At 40.3% G+C, this 25,496-nt stretch overlaps 1 protein-coding gene across 1 annotated transcript in view; it reads right to left on the bottom strand.

The window, feature by feature from the left end:
• HEMGN (hemogen) overlaps positions 1-20,303 on the bottom strand; it is a 56,881-nt gene extending 36,578 nt beyond the window's left edge. Inside the window, exons 1-2 of the mRNA XM_053702699.1 lie at positions 20,128-20,303; positions 91-169 (exon numbers count right to left, since the gene is read on the bottom strand). Coding sequence (XP_053558674.1) covers positions 91-169; positions 20,128-20,224 — 176 coding nt within the window. The 5' untranslated portion in view covers positions 20,225-20,303. The remainder of the gene's footprint in view (positions 1-90; positions 170-20,127) is intronic.
• Positions 20,304-25,496: the final 5,193 nt, after the last annotated feature.

Raw genomic sequence — 25,496 nt, 5'->3', positions numbered from 1 at the left:
AGGGATTGAACTGTATGCTCTATTAACAATATCCATCTTCTTGTCTAACTTCAGTAATTATTTACCCTCACAGCTAACCCAAAACCTCACTAGATTGTGTCTTTATCTTGTGCTTCTTCTTTTTTTCTCTTGAGTAGTGCTCGGTCTCTCAAGCGCCGGGTTATATTGACTAAAAAAAAGAGAGTATATACAAACATATGATCAAAACAGGAAGAAATGAAGAAAGAGAAAATAAAATGTTTTCTTATTCACAGTGTTTATAATTAGTACAGTATTCAGTTCTTTCATAAGTGCTTATAAAAAGGACTTGGTGAGCCAATAAGTGTTCAGATCAGTCCCACTAATTTATGTTCATAGTCAGTTTACTTCTTCCTTGGACTTCCTAACAGGGTAAGGATTTTCTAACTGACTATAGGTGGCTTAGTCCAAATATATGAGAGCCTAATATGATACTTAAGCTCAATCCTAGATATCCTCCCATCTTGGCCTGTTAAATGAGCATTATTGTGCAACAATTGCATGTTCTAAGTAGGGATGGGCGAATGTTTCTATAAATTCGAAATTTAAAACGAATTTTGATACATTCGTTCGTTCAAATTGAATTTTGAATGTTTATATAACATTCTAACATTCTATTTTTTTTTCAATAAAATTCGAAAATATTTGTTCGAATAATAGAATGTTTAGCTATGTATTCATTCAATTTCAAAATGTAATATTCGAATTTGAAGGTGACATTCAAATTCAAATGTGACATTCAAATTTGAAATAGTATTTCTAGTCTACAACTGTGTTTAATAAATGTCATATTCGAATTTAAAATAGTATTTCTAGTCTAATACAGGTAGCCCTCAGTTTACGCCGGGGTTAGGTTCCAGAAGGAATGGTTGTAAATCGAAACCGTTGTAAATTGAAACCCAGTTTATAATGTAAATCAATGGGAAGGGAGGGAGTTAGGTTCCAGGCCCCTCTCAAAATTGTCATAAGTAACACCTAATACATTATTTTTAAAGCTTTGAAATGAAGACTTTAAATGCTAAACAGCATTATAAACCTAATAAAATAATCACACAACACAGAATATATAATTAAACTAAGTTAAAAGAACAAAAACATTGGCTAAACAGCATTATAAACCTAATAAAATAATCACACAACACAGACTTCACTTGCATTTTTCTGCAAACAGTTCTTTCTATGCAATCCAATCTGGACTGATTTATAGACAGGAAGTTCTTGTTCCTTTGAAATCCGTTCGATAGCTCAGGACTGGTTAAACTCAGCTTGCTTGGCTTTGCTGCAACACAAGCAGACAGCTCCACTTACTCGCTATTTTAATCAATGTACTGCTTCTCAATGCTTTTCAATAGCAGTCACATGACTGGAAAAAAGGTTGTTATTCTGAAACGGTGTAAATTGAACCGTTGTAAACTGCGGGCCACCTGTACTGTGTTTTAAATGTGACATTCGAATTCGAAATAGTGTTTCTAAACTACAATTGTGTTTTATAAATGTAATATTCAAATTTGAATGTGATATTCGAATGTAACATTCGAATTCGAATGTAACAATCGAATTCGAATGTGAAATTCAAATTCAAATGTGACATTCGAAAACTTTAAATAACATTCGAAAATCAAATTTTTAAGAATATTCGTTCTTATCAACATTCTATTATGTAAATCGAATTTCTACAATAACATTCGTTCTAACATTCAAATTCGGATATAAACACATTCGCCCATTCCTATTTCTAAGTTATTAGGGCCTGTCATTTTAGCACAAGTAAAGCTGCTATTCAATGTTTTAAAACCCCCCGCAAATTGGGTTACATGACAGCCATCAACAAATAACAAAAAGCATAAATGCAGTGTCGGGATTCAGCCTCATCTCACCAGTTCTCTTAAGAACCTGTTGTTAAGATTTAGAAACTGTGTAGGTTCTGTATTATAGAGAAGTTAGATAACCTATTGCTAAAATGTCAGAATCCCACCACTGCATATATGTAAATACTGTGCACTTTTGCACATGCTCAGTAGGAGCTGGAGACTCAGAAATTGTTGGTAAGTTTTTTTAATTTCATGCTTTATCTTTAAAGTGAATGTAAATTTTGATGAACCAGTACCCGGTTTTTAATAATCCTATTAAAAACAGGAGCACTTTCATTCATCAAACTTTACATTTCCCTGGTTTTGTTAAAATACTTACCCTTTCTTCGTGAAAGCCGCACCGGCGCTTCCCCCGCCCGTCGCAAGCCTCTTCTTACGTCAGAAACGAAAATCCCTGTCTTCCTCCAATCACGCCGTTGCTTTAGGCAGTGATTCCCCCAGGGGGGAAGCCGTGATTGGAGGATGCCAGAATCGTCATTGCTGACGTATGAAGAGGCTTGCGACGGGCTGGAGAAGCGCTGGAGTGGCTTTCAAGAAGAAAAGGTATGTTTTTTTTTTAACAAAACCAGTGAAATGTAAAGTTTGATGAATGAAAGTGCCCCTGTTTGTAATAGGATTTTTAAAAACCGCGCACTCATTCGGCAAACTTTACATTCTTCACTTTAAGTTGTTTTTAAGATGACTAAGATTATTTATATTAGAAGGCTGTTCATTTAGAATGATAATAACAAAGCATAATAGTGATAATAATGGCATTTAACATCTTTTGCATTTACATATTGGGGGTCTTCAAGTATTGAAGCTTATATAATTAAGCATCTCATTCAGTAGATCCTATAAATTATATATACTGTATATAAACTCTTTTTAAAATCAAAATGACCTGTTTTTAAATTGATGTGCCAAAACCATATTTATTCCATTATTCCAGTTTAAAGAGTTTGAAGTTATGCTACAAATAAACCCTTCACTGTGTTATATAGAAAGGTTATTTAATCTCTTAGCAACACAGCCTGCTTAGCACAGAAATACTCTTTATAAACATGTGCATGAATACACAATCTTATCTGCATGATTAGTTCACACAGCTAACCAAGCAGTAACCAGTATTCATCTGCTTTATCTTCTTGGCTGCTGCTGCACACAATTGACCAGGCTCCAGGCAAGGTGTAACTAGAAAAAGTGTCAGAGCAACACTTGCAACCCAGTGTCCCTCTCTGACTTATGTCTATTTGAATAAATAAGGAATTCATATAATTTTATAGTTTCACTAGGTACCTAGACCGCTTCTCCATAACTTGTCCGCCTGCTCTGAGGCCGCGGACAGCAATCAAGCCGATCGAAAACGATCAGGCTGATTGACACCCCTGCTAGCTGACGATTGCAGGGGGTGGCATTGCACCAGCAATTCACAAGAACTGCTGGTGCAATGATAAATATCGACAGCGTATGCTGTCGGCATTTATCGATGTGCAGCGGACTGATATGCTACTTCGTATCATGTCCGCTCGCACATTGATAAAAATGCCTCTTAGAGTGAAAACACTTGGCGAGGTTACAGACTTGAAGCACATGGAAGTCCAATTAAAATTTCCTTGATTCAAAACTTTCCATGAGCATGAAAGCTAGGTTTGTATCTGACCTATAAAAGTGTCAAAACAATTAAATTTGTGCAATGTTGATAGGGGGAATAAAAATTATATTACACATATATATATATACATATAATATATATATATATATACTGTATATATAATGACATCTTTAAAGATACATGGAAGAGAAAATGAAACTTCATGATTCAGACATGTGATTACGATTGGAGCGGTAGTTCTCAACGTCATGGTAACAAATAGACTTTCAGAAGTCGCAAATGCAAAATCGCATTCCCCCATAGACTTCAATGGAGCCAAAAAAGTTGAAAAAAAAACCTAACACCCACAAGTCACGCAAACACGATTGCATTTACTTAAAAGCACAACATACGAAGATAATATTGCATATTTCATAATCTAATATTCTGCACATAGCAGAATATGTTCTATTTATTCTTAAAGAGATATTTAAAGTAATGGTAAATCCTAGCATTTTTTGAAACTCTCGGATTTACCAGTGCTACAGTCATGAAGTATAAAAAACTTTGTGCTGAAAGTTCCTTTATTTGCAACTAGTTTTTGCTGAGCTGAGCACCCCCACCTGCCCATTGCAAAACGTATTTTTGTCAATAGCGTCCTTTTTGCCAATAGCTAGTCATACAGCATAATGCAGATTTGCCCGCATGGCTTTTGGCTAAGAGGTGAAAAGGTCACCTCACTGAAAAAAAAACCCTTTCCTGTGGACAGCCGGAGGCGCTTAACTTAGCATAAACTCGCTGCAAATAAAGGTACTTTCAGCACGAAGTTTTTTATACTTCATGACTGAAAGTCCCCTTTATTTGTAGCACTGGTAAATCCTAGTGTTTCATGACTTTAAATATACTTTTAAGAGTATATTTACTGGAATCACATAACTTAAGGTAAGAGCTAATTAAAGAGACAGTAAACATCTTGTAATTAAGAATAACATATCAGCAAAGTCCCTAAAAAAAAAAAGTCTGCAATTGTTTTTCAATAGCCAAACTCCACTCATTATTTGCCTTATTTGTAAAAGTCAATCTGGGATTTAGTCGACAGTCAACAAGCTAGTCACAGTCATAAAGTTATGAAAGTATCTTGCAAAGTTGTCTCATTATGCATAACTAAATATTTGAAAGATAAAATCACAAGGTGTTTACTATCCCTTTAAGTAATGGCAACAGGGAAACAGGGTTTATGGGGCTTTTTTAGGTATGGCTTCTGGGGATAGGGCAAATGTATAAACTTTAATACAATGGATATATAAGTAGAAGCCAGAATACTGATAGAAACCTAATTAAACTTTTAAGATATATACAAAAGTTCATGTTTTTACTTTAACAAGTGATTAATCATATATTATTCCAATTGGAAAATATACTTTCAATGTTGCTTCTGTATTGCAAATGTATTTGGAAATGTATTTAACCCACCATATAGACAAAACACATAGGGCCAGATCATGTCATGCCACGCCGCACCGCTGCTCGCTATGGCTGTTGCCATAGATGCAGCGGTGGTTCAGAGCATGCAGCAATGACATCATCGCCACACGCTGTCTCTCTCTCCTGGATGCCGCTCCTGATTGCACCTGTGTGTCCTCCTTGGCGCCAATCTGCGCCTATGTAAGTACTCTATTTCCCTTACTACACTGCCCAAGTATAGGGGCTACTGTGTGTGCTCCTGGGTGCTGTATTTCTTATATTGCTGGATTGCCATATTGTTACTGAACTTACCTGCTGTATTTCTTATATTGCTGGATTGCCATATTGTTACTGAAATTGTTACTGTCTGACCACCCTGCTTGCTTAACTGTTTTACTGCTGGATTTCCTTTGTTGCTGACACTTGCCTGTTCCTGACCATTCTATTGGTTTACCCCTGAACTGTTTTACTGCTGGATTTCCTTTGTTACTTACGCTGCATCCAGGTGGATTCTTTCACCACCCTGCCATTTTTGGAATCCATCTGTATGCAGATTCCAAAAAAGGCAGGGCGGTGAAAGAATCCATCCAGGTGGATTATTTCACCACCACTTTTGCTCTTTCTCCCCCCTTTCTTTTGCTTTTTCTCCCCTCCTCTATTTTCCTCTCTCTCTCCCCCCTCTCTTTTGCTCCCTCTCCCCCCTCTCTTGCTCTCTCTCCCCCTCTCTTGCTCTCTCCCCCCTCTCTTTTGCTCCCTCTCCCCCCTCTTTTGCCCTCTCTCTCCCCTCTATTTTGCTCTCTCTCCCCCTCTCTTTTGCTCTCTCTCCCCCTCTCTTTTGCTCTCTCTCTCCCCTCTCTTTTGCTCGCTCTCTCTCTCTCCCCTCTCTTTTGCTCTCTATCTCCCCCTCTCTTTTGCACTCTCTCACTCTCTCTTTTGCACTCTCTCCCCTCTCTTTTGTGCTCTCTCTCTCCCCCTCTCTTTTGCTCTCTCTCTCCACCCTCTCTTTTGCTCTCTCTCTCCCCCCTCTCTTTTGCTCTCTCCCCCCTCTCTTTTGCGCTCTCTCTCTCCCTTCTCTTTTGTGCTCTCTCTCTCCACCCTCTCTTTTGATCTCTCTCCCCCCCTCTCTTTTGCTCTCCCCCCGCTCTTTTGCACTCTCTCTCTCCCTTCTCTTTTGTGCTCTCTCTACCCCCTCTCTTTTGCACCTCCCCCTCTCTTTTGCGCTCTCTTTTGCTCTCTCTCTGTCCTTTCTTTTGCGCTCTCTCCCCCTCTCTTTTACGCTCTCTCTCTCCCCCTCTCTTTTGTGCTCTCTCTCCCCCCTCTCTTTTGCTCTCTCTCTCTCCCCCTCTTTTGCTCTCTCTCCCCCTCTATTTTGCTCTCTTTCTCCCCCCTCTCTTTTTCTTTCTCTCTCTCTCTCTACCCCCTCTCTTTTGCTCTCTCTCTCCTCCCTCTCTTTTGCTATCTCCCCCCTCTATTTTGCTCTCTCTCTCACCCCTCTCTTTTGCACTCTCTCCTCCCCTCTATTTTGTGCTCTCTCCCCCCCCTCTCTTTTGCTTTCTCTCTCTCCCACCTCTCTTTTTGCTCTCTCTCTCTCTCTTCCTCCTCTCTTTTTCTCTCTCTCCCCCCTCTCTTTCGCTCTTTCGTTCCCCCCTCTCTCTCTCCCCCTCTGTTTTGTGCTCTCCCCCTCTCTTTTGCTCTCTCTCCCCTTCTCTTTTGCTCTCTCTCCCCTTCTCTTTTGCTCTCTCTCCCCCTCTCTTTCTCTCTCTCTTCCCCTCTCTTTTGCGCTCTCTCCCCCTCTCTTTTGCGCTCTCTCCCCTCTCTATTGCTCTCTCTCTCCCCCCTCTTTTGCTCTCTCCCCCCTCTTTTGCTTTCTCCCCCCTCTTTTGCTTTCTTTCTCTCCCCCTCTCTTTTGCGCTCTCCCCCTCTGTTTTGTGCTTTCCCCCTCTCTTTTGCTCTCTCTCCCCTCTCTTTTGCTCTCTCACCCCTTCTCTTTTGCTCTCTCTCCCCCCTCTCTTTTACTCTCTCCCCCCCCCTCTCTTTTGCTCTGTCCTCCCTCTCTTTTGCTCTCTCTCTCCCTCTCTTTTGCTCTCTCTCCCCTCTCTTTTGCACTCTCTCCCCCCCTCTCTTTTGCTCTCCCCCCTCTCTTTTGCTCTCTCCCCCTCTCTTTTGCTCTGTCTCTCTCATCCTCTCTTTTGCGCTCTCTCCCCTCTCTATTGCTCTCTCTCCCCCTCTCTTTTGCGCTCTCTCACCCTCTCTTTTGCTTGCTCTCTCTCTCCCCCTCTCTTTTGCTCTCCCTCCCCCTTCTCTTTTGCTCTCTCTCCACCCTCTCTTTTGCTCTCTCTCCCCCTCTATTTTGTACTCTCTCCCCTCTCTTTTGCTCTCTCTCTCCTCCCTCTCTTTTGCTCTCTCTCTCTCTCTCTCACCCTCTCTTTTGCTCTCTCTCCCCCTCTCTTTTGCTCTCTCTCTCTCCCCCTCTCTTTTTCTCTCTCTCCCCTTCTCTTTTGCTCTCTCTCCCCCTCTCTATTGCTCTCTCTCTCCCCTCTCTATTGCTCTATCTCCCCCTTCTCTTTTGCTCTCTCTCCACCCTCTCTTTTGCTGTCTCTCCCCCTCTCTTTTGCGCTCTCTCCCCTCTCTATTGCTCTCTCTCTCCCCTCTCTATTGCTCTATCTCCCCCTTCTCTTTTGCTCTCTCTCCACCCTCTCTTTTGCTCTCTCTCCCCCTCTATTTTGTACTCTCTCCCCTCTCTTTTGCTCTCTCTCCTCCCTCTCTTTTGCGCTCTCTCTCTCACCCTCTCTTTTGCTTGCTCTCTCTCTCCCCCCTCTCTTTTGCTCTCTCTCCCCCTTCTCTTTTGCTCTCTCTCCACCCTCTCTTTTGCTCTCTCTCCCCCTCTATTTTGTACTCTCTCCCCTCTCTTTTGCTCTCTCTCCTCCCTCTCTTTTGCGCTCTCTCTCTCACCCTCTCTTTTGCTCTCTCTCTCCCCCTCTCTTTTGCTCTATCTCTCTCTCCCCCTCTCTTCTGCTCTCTCTCCCCTCTCTCTTTTGCTCTCTCTCTCCTCCCTCTCTTTTGCTCTCTCTCTCCCCCTCTCTTTTGCTCTCTCTCCCCCCTCTCTTTTGCATGCTCTCTCTCTCACCCTCTCTTTTGCTTGCTCTCTCTCTCCCCCTCTCTTTTGCTCTCCCTCCCCCTTCTCTTTTGCTCTCTCTCCACCCTCTCTTTTGCTCTCTCTCCCTCTCTATTTTGTACGCTCTCCCCTCTCTTTTGCTCTCTCTCTCCTCCCTCTCTTTTGCTCTCTCTCTCTCTCTCTCTCTCACCCTCTCTTTTGCTCTCTCTCCGCCTCTCTTTTGCTCTCTCTCTCTCCCCCTCTCTTTTGCTCTCTTTCCCCTCTCTTTTGCTCTCTCTCCCACCTATCTTTTTGCTCTCTCTCTTCCCCCTCTCTTTTGCTCTCTCTCCCCCACCTCTCTTTTGCTCTTCCTCTCCCCCTCTCTCTCTCCCCCTCTGTTTTGTGCTCTCCCCCTCTCTTTTGCTCTCTCTCCCCTTCTCTTTTGCTCTCTCTCCCCCTCTCTTTCTCTCTCTCTCTTCCCCTCTCTTTTGCTGTCTCTCCCCCTCTCTTTTGCGCTCTCTCCCCTCTCTATTGCTCTCTCTCTCCCCTCTCTATTGCTCTATCTCCCCCTTCTCTTTTGCTCTCTCTCCACCCTCTCTTTTGCTCTCTCTCCCCCTCTATTTTGTACTCTCTCCCCTCTCTTTTGCTCTCTCTCCTCCCTCTCTTTTGCACTCTCTCTCTCACCCTCTCTTTTGCTCTCTCTCTCCCCCTCTCTTTTGCTCTATCTCTCTCTCCCCCTCTCTTCTGCTCTCTCTCCCCTCTCTCTTTTGCTCTCTCTCTCCCCTCTCTCTTTTGCTCTCTCTCTCCCCCTCTCTTTTGCTCTCTCTCCCCCCTCCCTTTTGAATGCTCTCTCTCTCTCACCCTCTCTTTTGCGCTCTCTCTCTCCCCTCTCTTTTGTGCTCTCTCTCTACCCCCTCTCTTTTGCGTCCTCTCCCCCTCTTTTTTGTGCTCTCTCTCTCCCCCCTCTCTTTTGCACTCTCTTTTGCGCTCTCTCCGCCCTCTCTTTTGCTCTCTCTCCGCCCTCTCCTTTGCGATTTCTATCTCTCCCCCTCTCCTTTGCGCTCTCTCTCCCCCTCTCTTTTGCGCTCTCTCCCCTTTTCTTTTGCACTCTCTCTCTCCTCTTTTGCGCTCTCTCTCTCCCCCCTCTCTTTTGCTCTCTCTCTCGCCCCCTCTCTTTTGCTCTCTCTCCCCATTTCTTTTGCTCTCTCCCCCCTCTCTTTTACTTTCTCTTTCCCCTCCCTCTCTTTTGCTCGCTCTCTCTCTCTCCTCCCTCTCTTTTTCTCTCGCCCCTCTTTTTTGCTCTCTCTCTCACCCCCTCTCTTTTGCTCTCTCTCCCCTCTCTTTTGCTCTCTTTCTCCCCCCTCTCTTTTGCTCTCTCTGTCTCCCCCTCTCTTTTGTGCTCTCTCTGTCTCCCCCTCTCTTTTGCACTCTCTTTTGCGCTCTCTCCGCCCTCTCTTTTGCGCTCTCTCTCTCCCCCTTTCTTTTGTGCTCTCTCTTGTGCTTTCTCTCTATCCTCCTCTTTTGCGCTCTCTCTCCCCCTCTCTTTTGCCCCTCTCCCCCTTTCTTTTGCGCTCTCTTTTGAGCTCTCTCTGCCTTCTCTTTTGCGCTCTCTCCCCTCTCTTTTGTGCTTTCTCTCCTCCTCTTTTGTGCTCTCTCTCTCCCCCTCTCTTTTGCACCCTCTCTCTCCCCCTCTCTTTTGCACCCTCTCTCTCCCCCTCTCTTTTGCTCCCTCTCTCTCCCCCTCTCTTTTGCTCTCTCTCTCTCTCTCTCTCTCGTCCCCTCTCTTTTGCTCTCTCTCCCCCCTCTCTTTTGATCTCTCTCTCCCTCCTCTCTTTTACTTTCTCTCTCTCTCCCCTCTCTTTTGCTCTCTCTCTCCTCCCTCTATTTTTTTCTCCCCCTCTTTTGCTCTCTCTCTCACCCCCTTTCTTTTGCTCTCTCTCCCCTCTCTTTTGCTCTCTTTCTCCCCCCTTTCTTTTGCTCTCTCTGTCTCCCCCTCTCTTTTGCTCTCTCTCTCCACCCTCTATTGCTCTCTCTCTCCCCCTCTCTTTTGCACTCTCTTTTGCGCTCTCTCCGCCCTCTCTTTTGCGCTCTCTCTCTCTCTCTCCCCCTTTCTTTTGTGCTCTCTCTTGTGCTTTCTCTCTATCCTCCTCTTTTGCGCTCTCTCCCCCTCTCTTTTGCCCCTCTCCCCCTTTCTTTTGCGCTCTCTTTTGAGCTCTCTCTGCCTTCTATTTTGCGCTCTCTCCCCTCTCTTTTGTGCTTTCTCTCCTCCTCTTTTGTGCTCTCTCTCTCCCCCTCTCTTTTGCACCCTCTCTCTCCCCCTCTCTTTTGCGCTCTCTCTCTCCCCCTCTCTTTTGCTCTCTCTCTCTCGTCCCCTCTCTTTTGCTCTCTCTCCCCCTTCTCTTTTGATCTCTCTCTCCCTCCTCTCTTTTACTTTCTCTCTCTCTCCCCTCTCTTTTGCTCTCTCTCTCTCCCCCTTTCTTTTGCTCTCTCTCCCCTCTCTTTTGCTCTCTTTCTCCCCCCTTTCTTTTGCTCTCTCTGTCTCCCCCTCTCTTTTGCTCTCTCTCCACCCTCTATTGCTCTCTCTCTCTCCCTCTTTTGCTCTCTCTCCCCCCTCTCTCTCACGCAGACAGCCACGGCCGCTCCCGCCCGGCCCCGCCACGCCCCGGCCCCAGTCACGCCCAGCTTTGCCTCCGTCACGCCCTGGCTCTGCCCCGTCATGCCCAGGCCCTGCCCCCTTCAATCTGATCGTCCACGCCCCCTTCATGCCCGGTTGTCCACGCCCCCTTAACGGATCAGGTGCCAGGTCAGTTTGCCCACACACCTCCACCAGCAGAAGATCGTTACAGACGGTGACACACACAGTGTCAACATTTGTAATGATCAGGCATCTGGCCTCATATGAAGGCGGAGCACCGATCGTGCTCCAGCTCCATATGCAGCAGAGGCTGTTATGTTACAGCTCAGAGTTGGAGCTCCTAAAGCTGTCTCTCACTGAGGTGGCTGCGCGCGCAGCCAATATTCCTTTGAGGATGCGTGCACAACTGCCGACGGCGATGAACATTACAAACACAATTATAGTATAGATATTTTACATGTTTCCAGCTAAACACTTTATCAAATATGTTTCACATGTTTTCAGCTACTTAAAGGGACGATCTAGTCAAAAATAAACTTTTATTATTCAGATAGGGGATGTCATTTTAAATAACTTTCCAATTGACTTTTATCATCAATTTTGCTTTGTTCTCTTGGTATTCTTAGTTGAAAGCTAAACCTAGGTAGGCTCATATGCTAATTTCTTAGCCCTTAAAGGCCTCCTCTTATCTGAATGCATTTTGACAGTTTTTCACAGCTAGAGGGCATTAGTTCATGTGTGCCATATAGATAACAATGTGCTAATGCCGGTGGGATTACCCAGGAGTCAGCACTGATTGGCTAAAATGCAAGTCTGTCAAAAGAACTGAAATAAGAGGGCAGTCTGCAGAGGCTTAGATACAAGATAATCACAGAGGTAAAAAGTGTATTAATATAACGGTTGGTTGGTTATGCAAAACTGGGGAATGGTAAATAAAGGGATTATCTATCTTTATAAACAATAACAATTCTGGTGTCCCTTTAACTGCAAAGGTCTCTAAAACACATACATGTCTATATGTCTGTACATAAGTATTTATGTGTTTATAAGTATAAATAAATATACATATAAATACATAAATACAAATGTAAACACATATAAATAAATATACATATAAATACATAAATACAAATGTAAACACATATATATATATATATATATATATATATATATATATATATATATATATACATATATACATATTTAGACTTGTATATGTTACAGGTAAAGTAAGAAATCCGGTAAAACGAACATTACCCAGGCGGCTGTGGGTAAAGCCTGATGTACTGTAATTCCCCCATCTACACTATTTATTTTGCCTCCGACTGGGAGGTTCAAGGAATGTGCCCCGCTGATCCTTTGGCATTCACCCCAAGTGAACCTTGGGGAATGAGGTTTACAAGGGGGGAATTACAGGGCATGCTAAATATCTTTGATGTGGTGACTCCACACTCTGAGGGGATTTATGATCAAACATTGGGCTTTACCCACAGCCGCTTGGGTAATGCCAGTTTTACCCTAGGATTGTCCAATAGCTGACATTACCCGTAACATACAGTATACTGTATATGTATGTATCTCTATGTTAAAGCCCTTTGCCTGACTTTTTTTTTCTAACACCCGAGTGCAATATTTTTTTAAATCATTTTTATTAGTGTTATTATGAGTGTAACTGTAGTTTTCAGTGTATTTTTTATGTGTTTTGTGACACTTTTTTTGTTTTGCTTAACAGTTAACCAGAGCTCTGAGGTCACGGTAATCATTCTAGCGTAAAACGTTATTTGCGCTCACGCATTGGCATTTACTTTCATCTTGTAATACGAGCACTCCTTCCGACGCGTGCAAACAGCCGCAATAAACCCAATATCGCTCACACATAACTGTTAGCCAACTACTCGGAATCTGGCTCATACATTCTTATAATGTATAATATTGCTGCTGTATAACAGCTGTACGTTGGAAGGTGTCACATCGTCACATGGTTGAACCTATGTGGTAATAGACAATGTAACATTTGAATCATTTTTAATTATTGTTCTCTCTAATCACATGAAGCCTGCGCAAGGGCAGGGGATTTTTGTGTCAGCTAATTTTGAGTCCCCAGGTTGCCCACAGCAAGACGCCTGTGTTCCTTGGCGTAAATAACCCCCTGGCTTCTACGAGAGGTGAAGGATCACTTTCTGTGCCATCTGAAAAGCTGCTGCAACACTTCTCTCATCCAGCAAATGAATATCTTGTGGGTAGAGGTAAATAAGGTCACTTTGGGTGTTACCTTTATTACATCCATTTGACAAGTGAAAGGAAGCAGTACCAGTCAGAAAGTGCACAAAGGAATCCTACTCTTTCCCAGACACCATGCTGTAGGCCTTACTGCAGATGGGGTGATACCTTGGTAGGGTCCCCAGCATTTCCTGGAGGGCTTCTGGGACTGGAATTTCTACATTATGTGAGGAAAGATTGTGGTATGGGTGTAAATTAAATGTAAATTATAACAGACAAGGGCGAGTCGTAGGCATTCCATGGGTGGGATTGGAAGTTAGGTGGACAGGTGGTTGATAGGTGGGCTGGGGCATTTCATGATCAGGGTTATGTGATCCCTAGTTTCACAAGAGAAACTGGGACATTTAAAGAGACAGAATAACCAAAATTTGTTTTTCGCGATTCAGACAGATAATGCATTTTTAAACAACTTTCTAACTTACTTCTATTAATACATTTTCTTTGTTCTCTTGGTATCTTTTGTTGAAAAGCAGGGGTGTAAGCTCAGGAGAGTGCACATGTCTGGAGCAACATATGACAGCAGTTTTGCAAGAATGTTGTCTATTTGCAAGAACACTAGATGGCAGCACTATTTCCTGCCATGTAGTGCTTCAGACACTTACCTAGGTATCTCTTCAACAAAGAATATTATAACAAATGAATTACAAATGTCATAATAGAAATGGTATGCTCTGTCTTAATCACAAAAGAAAGTTAATGATAGATAGGAGCTCTGGATTAAACCTTTGCACCATGTTTTGGGTAATATGGGGATTAGCTCCCTGCATTGTGTGGGTTACTGGCAATATGGTGTTAACTATCTGCATTATTGGTGTTGTTGGCATTGAAGGGCTCCACTGTGTGTTACTTACAGTAATATTATTACATCTGTGATCTGTTTGTGTTTTTGGTTAAAACAAAAAGAGTTAAAGGGACAGTCTACTCCAGAATTTTTATTTTTAAAAAGATAGATAATCCCTTTATTACCCATTCCCCAGTTCTGCATAGCCAAGATGGTTATATTAATACACTTTTTGCCTCTGTGATAACCTTGTATCTAAGCCTCTGCACACTGCCCCTTTATTTCAGTTCTTTTGATAGACTTGCATTTTAGCCAATCAGTGCTGACTATCGCTAGATTACGAGTTTTGCGTTATGAGGGGTGTGGTACTAACTTGCAAGTTATTGTCACCACTCACTTCCCTACAGCACTGGTATTACAGGTTTATAAAAACCCGGCGTTAAAGGCAAGAAGTGAGCGTAGAGCAAAATTGAGCTCCATACCGCACTCCAATACCAGCACTACTGAAAGCCGCGGTGAGCTGGTTTTACGTGCTCGTGCATGATTTCCCCATAGACATCAATGGGGAGAGCCGGCTGAAAAAAGTCTAACACCTGCAATAAAGCAGCGTAAAGCTCCATAACGCAGCCCCATTGATTCCTATGGGGAAACAAAATTTATGTTTACACCTAACACCCTAACATAAACCCAGAGTCTAAACACCCCTAATCTTACACTTATTAACCCCTAATCTGCTGCCCCCAACATCGTCGACACCTACATTATACTTATTAACCCCTAATCTGCCACCCCCAACATCGCCGCCACTATAATAAACATATTTTCCCCTAAACCGCCGTACTCCCGCATCACAAACACTAGTTAAATATTATTAACCCCTAATCTGCTGTCCCTAACATCGCCACCACCTACCTACATTTATTAACCCCTAATCTGCCGCCCCCAACATCGTCGCCACTATACTAAATTTATTAACCCCTAAACCTAACCCTAAATCTAACCCTAACACCCACTAACTTTAATGTAATTAAAATAAATATAAATAAAACCTACTATTATTAACTAAATATTCCTATTTAAAACTAAATACTTACCTATAAAATAAAACCTAAGATAGCTACAATATAACTAATAGTTACATTGTATCTAGCTTAGGTTTTATTTTTATTTCACAGGCAAGTTTGTATTTATTTTAACTAGGTAGAATTGTTAGTAAATAGTTATTAACTATTTACTAGCTACCTAACTAAAATAAATACAAATTTACCTGTAAAATAAAACCTAACCTGAGTTACACTAACACCTAACCTTGCACTACAATTAAATAAATTACCTAAATTAAATACAATTACCCATATTACAAAAAAACAAACACTAAATTACACAAAATAAAAAACAAATTATCAGATATTTAAACTAATTACACCTAATCTAATAGCCCTATCAAAATAAAAAAAGCCCCCCAAAATAAAAAAAAACCTAGCCTAAACTAAACTACCAATAGCCCTTAAAAGGGCCTTTTGCGGGGCATTGCCCCAAAGAAATCAGCTCTTTTACCTGTAAAAAAAAAATACAAACAACCCCCCAACAGTAAAACCCAACACCCACACAACCAACCCCCCAAATAAAACCCTAACTAAAAAAACCTAAGCTCCCCATTGCCCTGAAAAGGGCATTTGGATGGGCATTGCCGTTAAAAGGGCATTTAGCTCTTTTTCAAAGGCCCAAACCCTAACCTAAAAATAAAACCCACCCAATAAACCCTTAAAAAACCTAACACTAACCCCCGAAGATCCACTTACAGTTTTGAAGACCGGACATCCATTGTCAACGAAGCCGGGAGAAGTCTTCATCCAAGCGGCAAGAAGTCCACGAAGCTTGGAGAAGTCTTCATCCAAGCCGGCAGAAGTGTTCCTCCAGACGGGCAGAAGTCTTCATCCAGAGGGCATCTTCTATCTTCATCCATCCGGCGCGGAGGGGGGCCATCTTCAAGACATCCGACGCAGAGCATCCTCTTCATACGACGGCTCTTCTGGAATGAAGGTTCCTTTAAATGACGTCATCCAAGATGGCGTCCCTTCAATTCCGATTGGCTGATAGAATTCTATCAGCCAATCGGAATTGAAGGGACGCCATCTTGGATGAAGTCATTTAAAGGAACCTTCATTCCAGAAGAGCCGTCGTAAGAAGAGGATGCTCCGTGTTGGATGTCTTGAAGATGGACCAGCTCCGTGACCGATGGATGAAGATAGAAGATGTCCTCTGGATGAAGACTTCTGCCCGTCTGGAGGACCACTTCTGCCGGCTTGGATGAAGACTTCTCCTGGCTTTGTTGAGGACTTCTTGCCGCTTGGATGAAGACTTCTCCCGGCTTCATTGACGATGGATGTCCGGTCTTCAAAACTGTAAGTGGATCTTCGGGGGTTAGTGTTAGGTTTTTTTAAGGGTTTATTGGGTGGGTTTTATTTTTAGGTCAGGGTTTGGGCACTTGAAAAAGAGCTAAATGCCCTTTTAAGGGCAATGCCCATCCAAATGCCCAAATGCCATTTTCAGGGCAATGGGAAGCTTAGTTTTTTTAGTTAGGGTTTTATTTGGGGGGTTGTTTGTATTTTTTTTTTTTACAGGTGAAAGAGCTGATTTCTTTGGGGCAATGCCCCGCAAAAGGCCCTTTTAAGGGCTATTGGTAGTTTAGTTTAGGCTAGGGTTTTTTTTTATTTTGGGAGAGCTTTTTTATTTTGATAGGGATATTAGATTAGGTGTAATTAATTTAAATATCTAAAAAATTGTTTTTTATTTTTTGTAATTTAGTGTTTGTTTGTTTTCGTAATTTAGGTAATTGTATTTAATTTAGGTAATTTATTTAATTGTAGTGTAAGGTTAGGTGTTAGTGTAAGACAGGTTAGGTTTTATTTTACAAGTAAATTTGTATTTATTTTAGCTAGGTAGTTAGTAAATAGTTAATAATTATTTACTAACTATTCTACCTAGTTAAAATAAATACAAACTTGCCTGTAAAATAAAAATAAACCCTAAGCTAGCTACAATGTAACTATTAGTTATTTTGTAGCTAGCTTAGGGTTTATTTTATAGGTAAGTATTTAGTTTTAAATAGGAATTATTTAGGTAATGATAGTAGGTTTTATTTAGATTTTATTTTAATTATATTTAAGTTAGGGGGTGTTAGGGTTAGGGTTAGACTTAAGTTTAGGGGTTAATAACTTTAGTATAGTGGCGGCGACGTTGGGGGCGGCAAATTAGGAGTTAATAACTGTAATGTAGGTTGTGGAGATGTTAGGGACAGCAGATTAGAGGTTAATAATATTTAACTAATGTTTTCGAGGCGGGAGTGCGGAGGTTTAGGGGTTAATAGGTAGTTTATGGGTGTTAGTGTAATTTTAGCACTTTAGTTATGAGTTTTATGCTACGGCGTTGTAGCGTAAAACTCATAACTACTGACTTTCAGTTTACGGTATTGATCTTGAAGTTTTAGGGTGTACTGCTCACTTTTTGGCCTCCCAGGCAGACTCGTAATACCGGCGCTGTGGAAGTCCCATTGAAAAAAGACTTTACGCAAATTGCGTAAATTAATTTGCATTAAGGCCAAAAAAGTGTGCGGTGCCCATAAACCTGCAAGACTCGTAATACTAGCGGTAGTGAAAAAGCAGCGTTATGAGCCTTAACGCTGCTTTTTCACTCATACCGCAAAACTCGTAATCTAGCCGTATGTTATCTATATGGCACTCATGAACTAGCGCTGTCTAGATGTGAAAACTGTCAAAATGCACTGAGCTAAGAGGCGGCCTTCAAGGTCATAGAAATTAGCATATGAGCCTACCAAGGTTTAGCTTTCAACAAAGAATACCAAGTGAGCAAAGCAAATTTGATGATAAAAGTAAATTGGAAAGCTGTTTAAAATTGCATGCCCTATCTGAATCATGAAAGTTAAATTTTGACTAGACTATCCCTTTAAATTTGTGCTCTGTGTGCCATTCGCAAAAAGGAAGTTAAAAGCAGTTCTGTATGTAATACAGTAACCAAAAGTTAATATCTAACTGCGAAGTAGAGAGAAATATAACTTATGTAAATATAATACAAAATTGTAGTGGTGGACAACAGGGGGTATGGAAATTAAAGCTATGATTTCCTCTTTAAATAAATCATGATTTGCACAGTTAACAATTTCATTTTACATAATTGTATCCTTAAAGGGACAGTCAAGTCCAAAATAAACTGTCATGATTTAAATATGGCATGTAATTTTAAACAGCTTTCCAATGTACTTTTATCACCAATTTTGCTTGTTCTCTTGGTATTCTTAGCTGAAAACTAAACCTAGGAGGCTCATATGCTAATTTCTTATACCTTGAAGGCCGCCTCTAATCTGAATGCATTTTGACAGTTTTACACCACTAGAAGGCAATAGTTCATGTGTGTCATATAGATAACATTGAGCTCACGCATCTGAAGTAACCTAGGAGTCAGCACTGATTGGCTAAAATGCAAGTCTGTCAAAATAACTGAAATAAGGGGGGAGTTTGCAGAAGCTTAGATACAAGGTAATCACAGAGGTAAAAAGTGTATTATTATAACTTTGTTGGTTATGCAAAACTGGGGAATAGGTAATAAAGGGATCATCTATCTTTTTACACAACACAAATTCTGGTGTTGACTGTCCCTTTAATACTTTAACAAAACCGAAATGTAAATCATAGTCACGATTATTTGGTTGCCATATTTTAGTTGTGCACAAGTTTCATAAAAATGAAATCTAAGTTGTATTTTTAACTTTTTATTAAAGGGACACTAAGGTCAAAATTAAACTTTCATAATCTAGATAGAGCATGCAGCTTTAAGAGACTTTCCAATATATTTCCTTTATCAAATTGTGCAGCCGTTTTATTTGCAAACTTGTAAGGCACCAGCTACTACTGAGCATTGCAGTGTATACGTGTATGAGTCTGTGATTGGCTGGGTTGTCACATGATAGATTGGACGCGAATCTGCAGGGGGCGGTATTGCACCAGCAGTTCACAAGAACTGCTGGTGCAATGATAAATGCTGACAGCATATGGTGTCTGCATTTATTGATGTGTGGCGGACATGATACGCTTATTTTTTGGGATTTTTTTTAAAGTTTTTTTTTTCATTTTATGCCTAAGAAATTATAGTGCTGTTCAAATAAAGGGCATTTTAGATACTATCTAGTGTCTCAAGTAATTATTAAATTATTTTTGATTCATTATTAAACATCGAGAAGGGACCAATTTTGCTGTCAAGAGTGACTTTTTTAACAATATTTTTCATACTTTCTTGTAAGTTTATACAGAAACAAAATAGAAAATATATAGCTATGAAGGGTGCCTACAGCATACTGTTCCAAAAGCTGTAATGTTTCTCGCTCACACATATACTTACATAAATGTTTTTTTGTGTGTGCGTTTTTACATAAATGTGTGTTTGTTTTTTGTGTGCGTTTTTACATAAATGTGTGTGTGTTTTTTGTGTGCGTTTTTACATAAATGTGTATTTTGTGTGCGTTTTTACATAAATGTGTGTTTTTTGTGTGCGTTTTTACATAAATGTGTGTGTGTTTTTTGTGTGCGTTTTTACATAAATGTGGGTGTGTTTTTTGTGTGCGTTTTTACATAAATGTGTATTTTGTGTGCGTTTTTACATAAATGTGTGTTTTTTGTGTGCGTTTTTACATAAATGTGTGTGTGTTTTTTGTGTGCGTTTTTACATAAATGTGTATGTGTTTTTTGTGTGCATTTTTACATAAATGTGTATTTTGTGTGCGTTTTTACATAAATGTGTATTTTTTGTGTGCATTTTTACATAAATGTGTTTTTTGTGTGCGTTTTTACATAAATGTGTGTTTTTTGTGTGCGTTTTTACATAAATGTGTGTTGTTTTTTAATAATATTTTTCATTAATTAAACACCAGTAACTAGTACAACACTTTCCTACAGGAACAGTCTAATATTTGCTCATTGATAAGGCGTTGTGACCAGTATGAACACAATCTATTCTGCTAAAATGTTCTGTACATTTTTTCCCTATCTGCAGTACATACAGTGACATAACCGGGCAGTCAGTAAGGGGTCAGCTAATCAGTAAAAATACTCACTTAAAACTAAAGTACCTTCATTTTTTTATTGTAAAGCTATAATGATCAGCTAGATCTGCTAATCTGTCATATTAAAAGCCTAAGTATATCCCTTCAGCTCATATGACTATATGAATTTACATTTTAATTCCTGTTTGCTTTTGTACTGAAATGCAAAGAAATCTTTATTCTTCTACAAAAGCTATGTACATAAAACTGCAATTAGTAAGATCAGCACTGCTATGGTAAAACAACATCGGCTAGTAGGAACAGTTGTGCATATTTCTTAGCAATTTTAGGATTACCTGGGCTTTCCTGTTTCTCTTCCATAGGTGGATTTGCTGGAGCAGTGTGTGCAGCCACTTGTTCAAAATAGTCATGAAGTTTTTCAAAATCATCCATTCTTATGGAAGTTAAAAATTGCCCTCTTATCCCAAATGTTAACGACTCTAACTATTCTCTTTAGTCATATCAAAATAGTTTTGAATTCTGAAAAAGGCGTGTTGCAGAAAACTTGACTTCCCGCCCATATTGTCTTATCTCATGTGAGCATAACAGAATGTTAATAAAGATTTTCTTATCTCATTGTGAATAGGTGTGTTTTTCATGTGGCCTGGGTAAGTTATTGGCAGCTAATTAGGTATGCAGTTTAATGATACAAATACTTATTTAAAGTATTTTCTATGACAGCGCCACCCTCAAATTGTGCAAAGGTATAAACCTATTTTTCTAGCTTTTTGGATCAAATATTTGAAGTGGTTTCAATAAAACAGAACAGGATTTTATTTTTAAAGTGGAATCCATTTGCTATATATACAGTATATGGTAAAAAAAATTGTTCTAGAATGTATTTTTCTCTAAGAGTTTCTAAGCTTTTATCTATGTTTTGTTTGATGCTATTACTGGGGTTTCTTGAGGGGTTAATCCAGGTAATATCTATCTATCTATTTATCTATCTATTTATCTATCTATCTATCTATCTATCTATCTATCTATCTGATTATTACAAAAATACAGAAATGTTTTATTAAAAGGACATTAGAAACAATGTAAATGTAGAAGAATTTTTAAAATTTATATTAGCTGTTTAGTATTGAAAAAACAAGTTTAATGTTATTGAGGCCTATTTATCAAGCCGTCAACTCTGCTGCATTTGCTGGCACCAATACGCTCTCCTAACATCGCCTTACATCGCGGCCGCGGACCTGAATACACTCTCCATGTTTATCAAAAGAGCTGTCAAAAAGCCGCGCACCAAGTACGGGGTGATGAGCAGCGGACTGTTGTTAACTAACAGTCATCGATCTCGCTGCTATTCGGCTTTTTACCAACTTTATTTATACCCTGTCACTAAACACTGCCACTATACTTAGGTTTACCATAATTTTTAAAGGTGAAACTGGGACCACCTGGTGCGGTGCCAGTGGGGGTGTAGTCAGGGATGTGGTCAAGGGGAGTGGCGATTACCGGTCCATTTAAAAGTAGTAGCTTTTATGTGCGTAATGTTTTGTGGATACTCTACCCTTCCTCAGTCAAACAACAAGTGAATCACACAGTTTAAATAGACCATAACACCACCCCTAGTGAAAAAGGCACCATTACATGTCATGGCAACCCATACACAACAAATAAATCATTCATCTAAATCTCAGATTCTAAATAATGCCAAATATCAAGCATAATTATCAATTTTCATAAAATAGTGACAAGCATATACATCCCACAATTTAATATCTGCAGGGTAATATGTGTTTTATGTGTCTAATTAAAGTGAAGGTTAATTTAACAGTTATTGCATCCGCTACTTCCTTGTAATCCTGAGTGTGACGTCTTTGGTCCCTCCAAAGCGCGTTCACGAAATTGACTCCAACTGCGCATGCGCCAATTGCCGATGACAGACAGTAGTCAATGAATTACTATATTCATTGCCTACTATACTGTCAGATAAAATATTTTTACAGAGTGTTGGGGGCTGTACTGCCTACAAGGAGGGGGTGCAATGCTGGAGTAATGTGTGCAGGACAGAGGTGCAGTGATGTGTAATGGAAGGTCAAGCAGCTGGGGTACAGGCTGATAGCATCGGGTGCAGTGGGAGCTCAGCTTTCCTCTAGTGTTGCACGCTCCTGGCTCAGCTGTGTTCATCCGGTCTCCTTAGTTCCCCGCACATGTTGCGCCCGGGATAGCTCCGGCTGTCAGTCTGTTTGTTTCTCCGGGTCACTCCAGCTGCAGTGTAGACGGAGCAAACAGGAACGCCCCTCATTTCCTAAATGATCCAAGTACGCATGCACGAAACGGGAGCGCTCATGGAACCAGATAAGAAATAAATTGTAGAGCATGCGCATAACATCAAGTAGGCGGGTGACGTGGTGTGACAGCCGCCTAACGGCCAGATTTTCAATTGGCATCAAGAACGAAAAAAAAAAATAAATAACGGGTTGAATTTGTGGACATTAAAAAAGTGAGTTAAAACAGCGATAACTTGATTTACATTACAATTTAAGAAAATTGATGAATTAAAGTGCTATTGATTTTAAACAAAGAATTATATTAGAGATAGACATGAAGATAAGTTTACCTTCACTTTAAGGAACAGAACCAAATACTGATAAGGCATAAATACAACATTGAATGTAATAAGTCAAAAAGAAACACATACCTGCTAAAGCTGTTTAAGAGGCTACGCTATACCATAACGCAGGAAGTTTACAGCCAAAATGCTATCCTGACTGAAGTAAAGCAAGATCCACGCCAAAAATCCTACCTGTCTGTACTTCCTAGTCATACCCATATGATTCCCCTGAACGTGTATCACCGGTGATGTCACCAGGGGTCGGGGGGGGTGTTAACTTCTTAGAAAAATAAACCAAGTAGTACTACAAAATTAAAAAAAAACCTATGCTGCTCACTCAGTCTGTATTATTAATTGTAATTTTTGAAGGACACGAACGTTAAGCTAAGAAGGGCTGTATGTAACAAAGTACCAGCATCCAACTATGCTGGAGAGTCACAGTGCAGTCATTTTGAATAATGTGTCCGGGTTTCAGGTGGTCTGAAACCCAGACACATGATTTGAAACCCGGAGGTGGCAACCCTACTGGGACAGAATGAACAACCGGGTGGGACACTGGGACAGCACCTCCAAACAGGGACAATCCCAGTAAAAGTGGGACTTCTGGTAAGCCTAACTATACTAAAATGTTTAACCCCTACCCCGCCGCTCCCGGAGCCCACCGCAATTTTAATAAAGTTATTAACCCCTAACCCGCTGCTCCCGGAGCCCACCGCAACTTAAATAAAGGTATTAACCCCTATCCTGCTGCTCCTGGAGACCTACGCAACTAAAAAAAATGTATTAACCCCCAAACCCCTGGCCTCCCACATCACTACCGCTTACTAAACCTATTAACCCCTAAACCGCCAGCCCCCCACATCGCCATAAACTAAATTAAACTATTAACCCCTAAACCTAACAACCCGCTAACTTTACATTAAATATTAATTTATCCCTATCTTATAATAAATTTAAACTTACCTTTTGAATTAAAATAAACTATATTAAACTATTAATTAACCTACCCTAACTATTATACTAAAATTACATTAAACTATATTAAACAATTAATTAACCTACCCTAACTATTATACTAAAATTACATTAAACTATATTAAACTAATCATTAACCTACCCTAACTATTATAATAAAATTACATTAAACTAACAATTAAATTAACTATATTATATATTTAATAACTTAACCCTACTCAAGTTATTTAAATCTCCTATAAAAAATTACTAAGTTACAAAGAAATAACAACTAAGTTACAAAAATAGCCCTATCAAAATAAAAAAGCCCCCCCAAAATAAAAAAAACCCCTAGCCTACAATAAACTACCAATGGCCCTTAAAAGGGCCTTTTGCGGGGCATTGCCCCAAAGAAATAAGATCTTTTACCTGTAAATAAAAATACAACCCCCAACAGTAAAACCCACCACCCACACAACCAACCCCCCAAATAAAAACCTACCTAAAAAACCTAAGCTCCCCATTGCCCTGTAAAGGGCATTTGTATGGGCATTGCCCTTAAAAGGGCATTTAGCTCTTTTTCAGCCCAAAGTCCCTAACCTAAAAATAAAACTCACCCAATAAACCCTTAAAAAAAAAACTAAAACTAACCCCTGAAGATCCTCTTACAGTTTTTGAAGACTGGACATTCATCCTCAACGAAGTGGCAGAAGTCTTCATCCAAGCCGGCAGAAGTCTTCATCCAGATGGCATCTTCTATCTTCATCCATCCGGTGCGGAGCGGCTCCATCTTCAAGACATCCGGTGCGGAACATCCTCTTCTTACGACATCTTCTGAAGAATGAAGTTTCCCTTTAAATGATGTCATCCAAGATGGTGTCCCTTACATTCTGATTGGCTGATAGAATTCTATCAGCCAATCGGAATTAAGGTGGAAAAAATCCTATTGGCTGTTGCAATCAGCCAATAGGATTGAGCGTTCATCCTATTGGCTGATCCAATCAGGTTTGAATTTAAGGATTATGGACTTGCTCCCTTATAAAGTTTTATCAATGTGCTTAACTAGTATATAATTATAAATAATATGTTTGGTGTTAGACCAGCCCCTAGGTGGCTCTTATACACCAATTACTAATTACACATTATTTATTTATTTAATGTTATTATTATTTACTTATATGAAATGTATAGATATGTTTAGGCATCCTAAGTAACTATCATTATTATTATTATTACTCTTTAAACTATTATATGATATTTTATGATTGAGGATTACATTGTACATTCTAAATATCAGTAACTCATTAGATCTTACTGTGATTTCTCTTAGAATGTCATCTAATTAGAATGCAGTTTAGACTTATCATTAGCACACATGTGCTCTACATTGCTGTATCATATTGTTCAGCACCGCCTTTTGTTTTTAGACAAATCACAGCACGATAATCCTATATTAATACACAGCTATGAGTGCATTTTAACAAGCTAGGAGTAAGGCTATGGCCGAAACGCGTAAGCTTGCTTTGAGGCATTCACACTTTTTTTTCCATGTTGTTGTTCTACTGCTTTTAATTTATGGATAATAAAGCATTGGATTTTATTTAGTATTTTCGGCTCCAGATTCTTGAACTTTTTCTATACCTTTAAGTATGGAACATAAAGTAATTTCTAATTTGATTATTTACTTTGTGTAAAGTGGTTGAACGCTAAAAATGTATATAGTTATTGTCTATCTTTTAATTATAATCACAGTTCATTCATCAAGGCTGATTTATCATAGGTCTGTCCGACATGATACGCTCAGAGGATCATGTCCGATAGACATTGTTGAATGCCGACGGCATACGCTGTTGGCATTTATCATTGCATAAGCAGTTCTTGTGAACTGCTTGTGCAATGCCGCCCGTGCAGACTCGCGGCCAATCGTCCGCTAGCAGGGGGTTTCAATCAACCAGATCGTATTCGATCGGGTTGATTGCTGTCCGCCGCTCAGAGCAGGCAGATCAGTTAAGGAGCAGCAGTCTTAAGACCGCTCCTTCTTAACTGCTGTTTCCAGCGAGCCTCAAGGCTCCCGCGGAAACAGGGGCATCAGGGGCCGTTCAGCCCTTGATAATTTGGCCCCATCTTCTGGATGTGCCAACCTAATTTTTT

The sequence above is a fragment of the Bombina bombina genome, chromosome 2, assembly GCF_027579735.1.
Source record: "Bombina bombina isolate aBomBom1 chromosome 2, aBomBom1.pri, whole genome shotgun sequence".
Taxonomy (NCBI): domain Eukaryota; kingdom Metazoa; phylum Chordata; class Amphibia; order Anura; family Bombinatoridae; genus Bombina; species Bombina bombina.
This window is presented reverse-complemented; position numbering and strand designations above follow the sequence as displayed.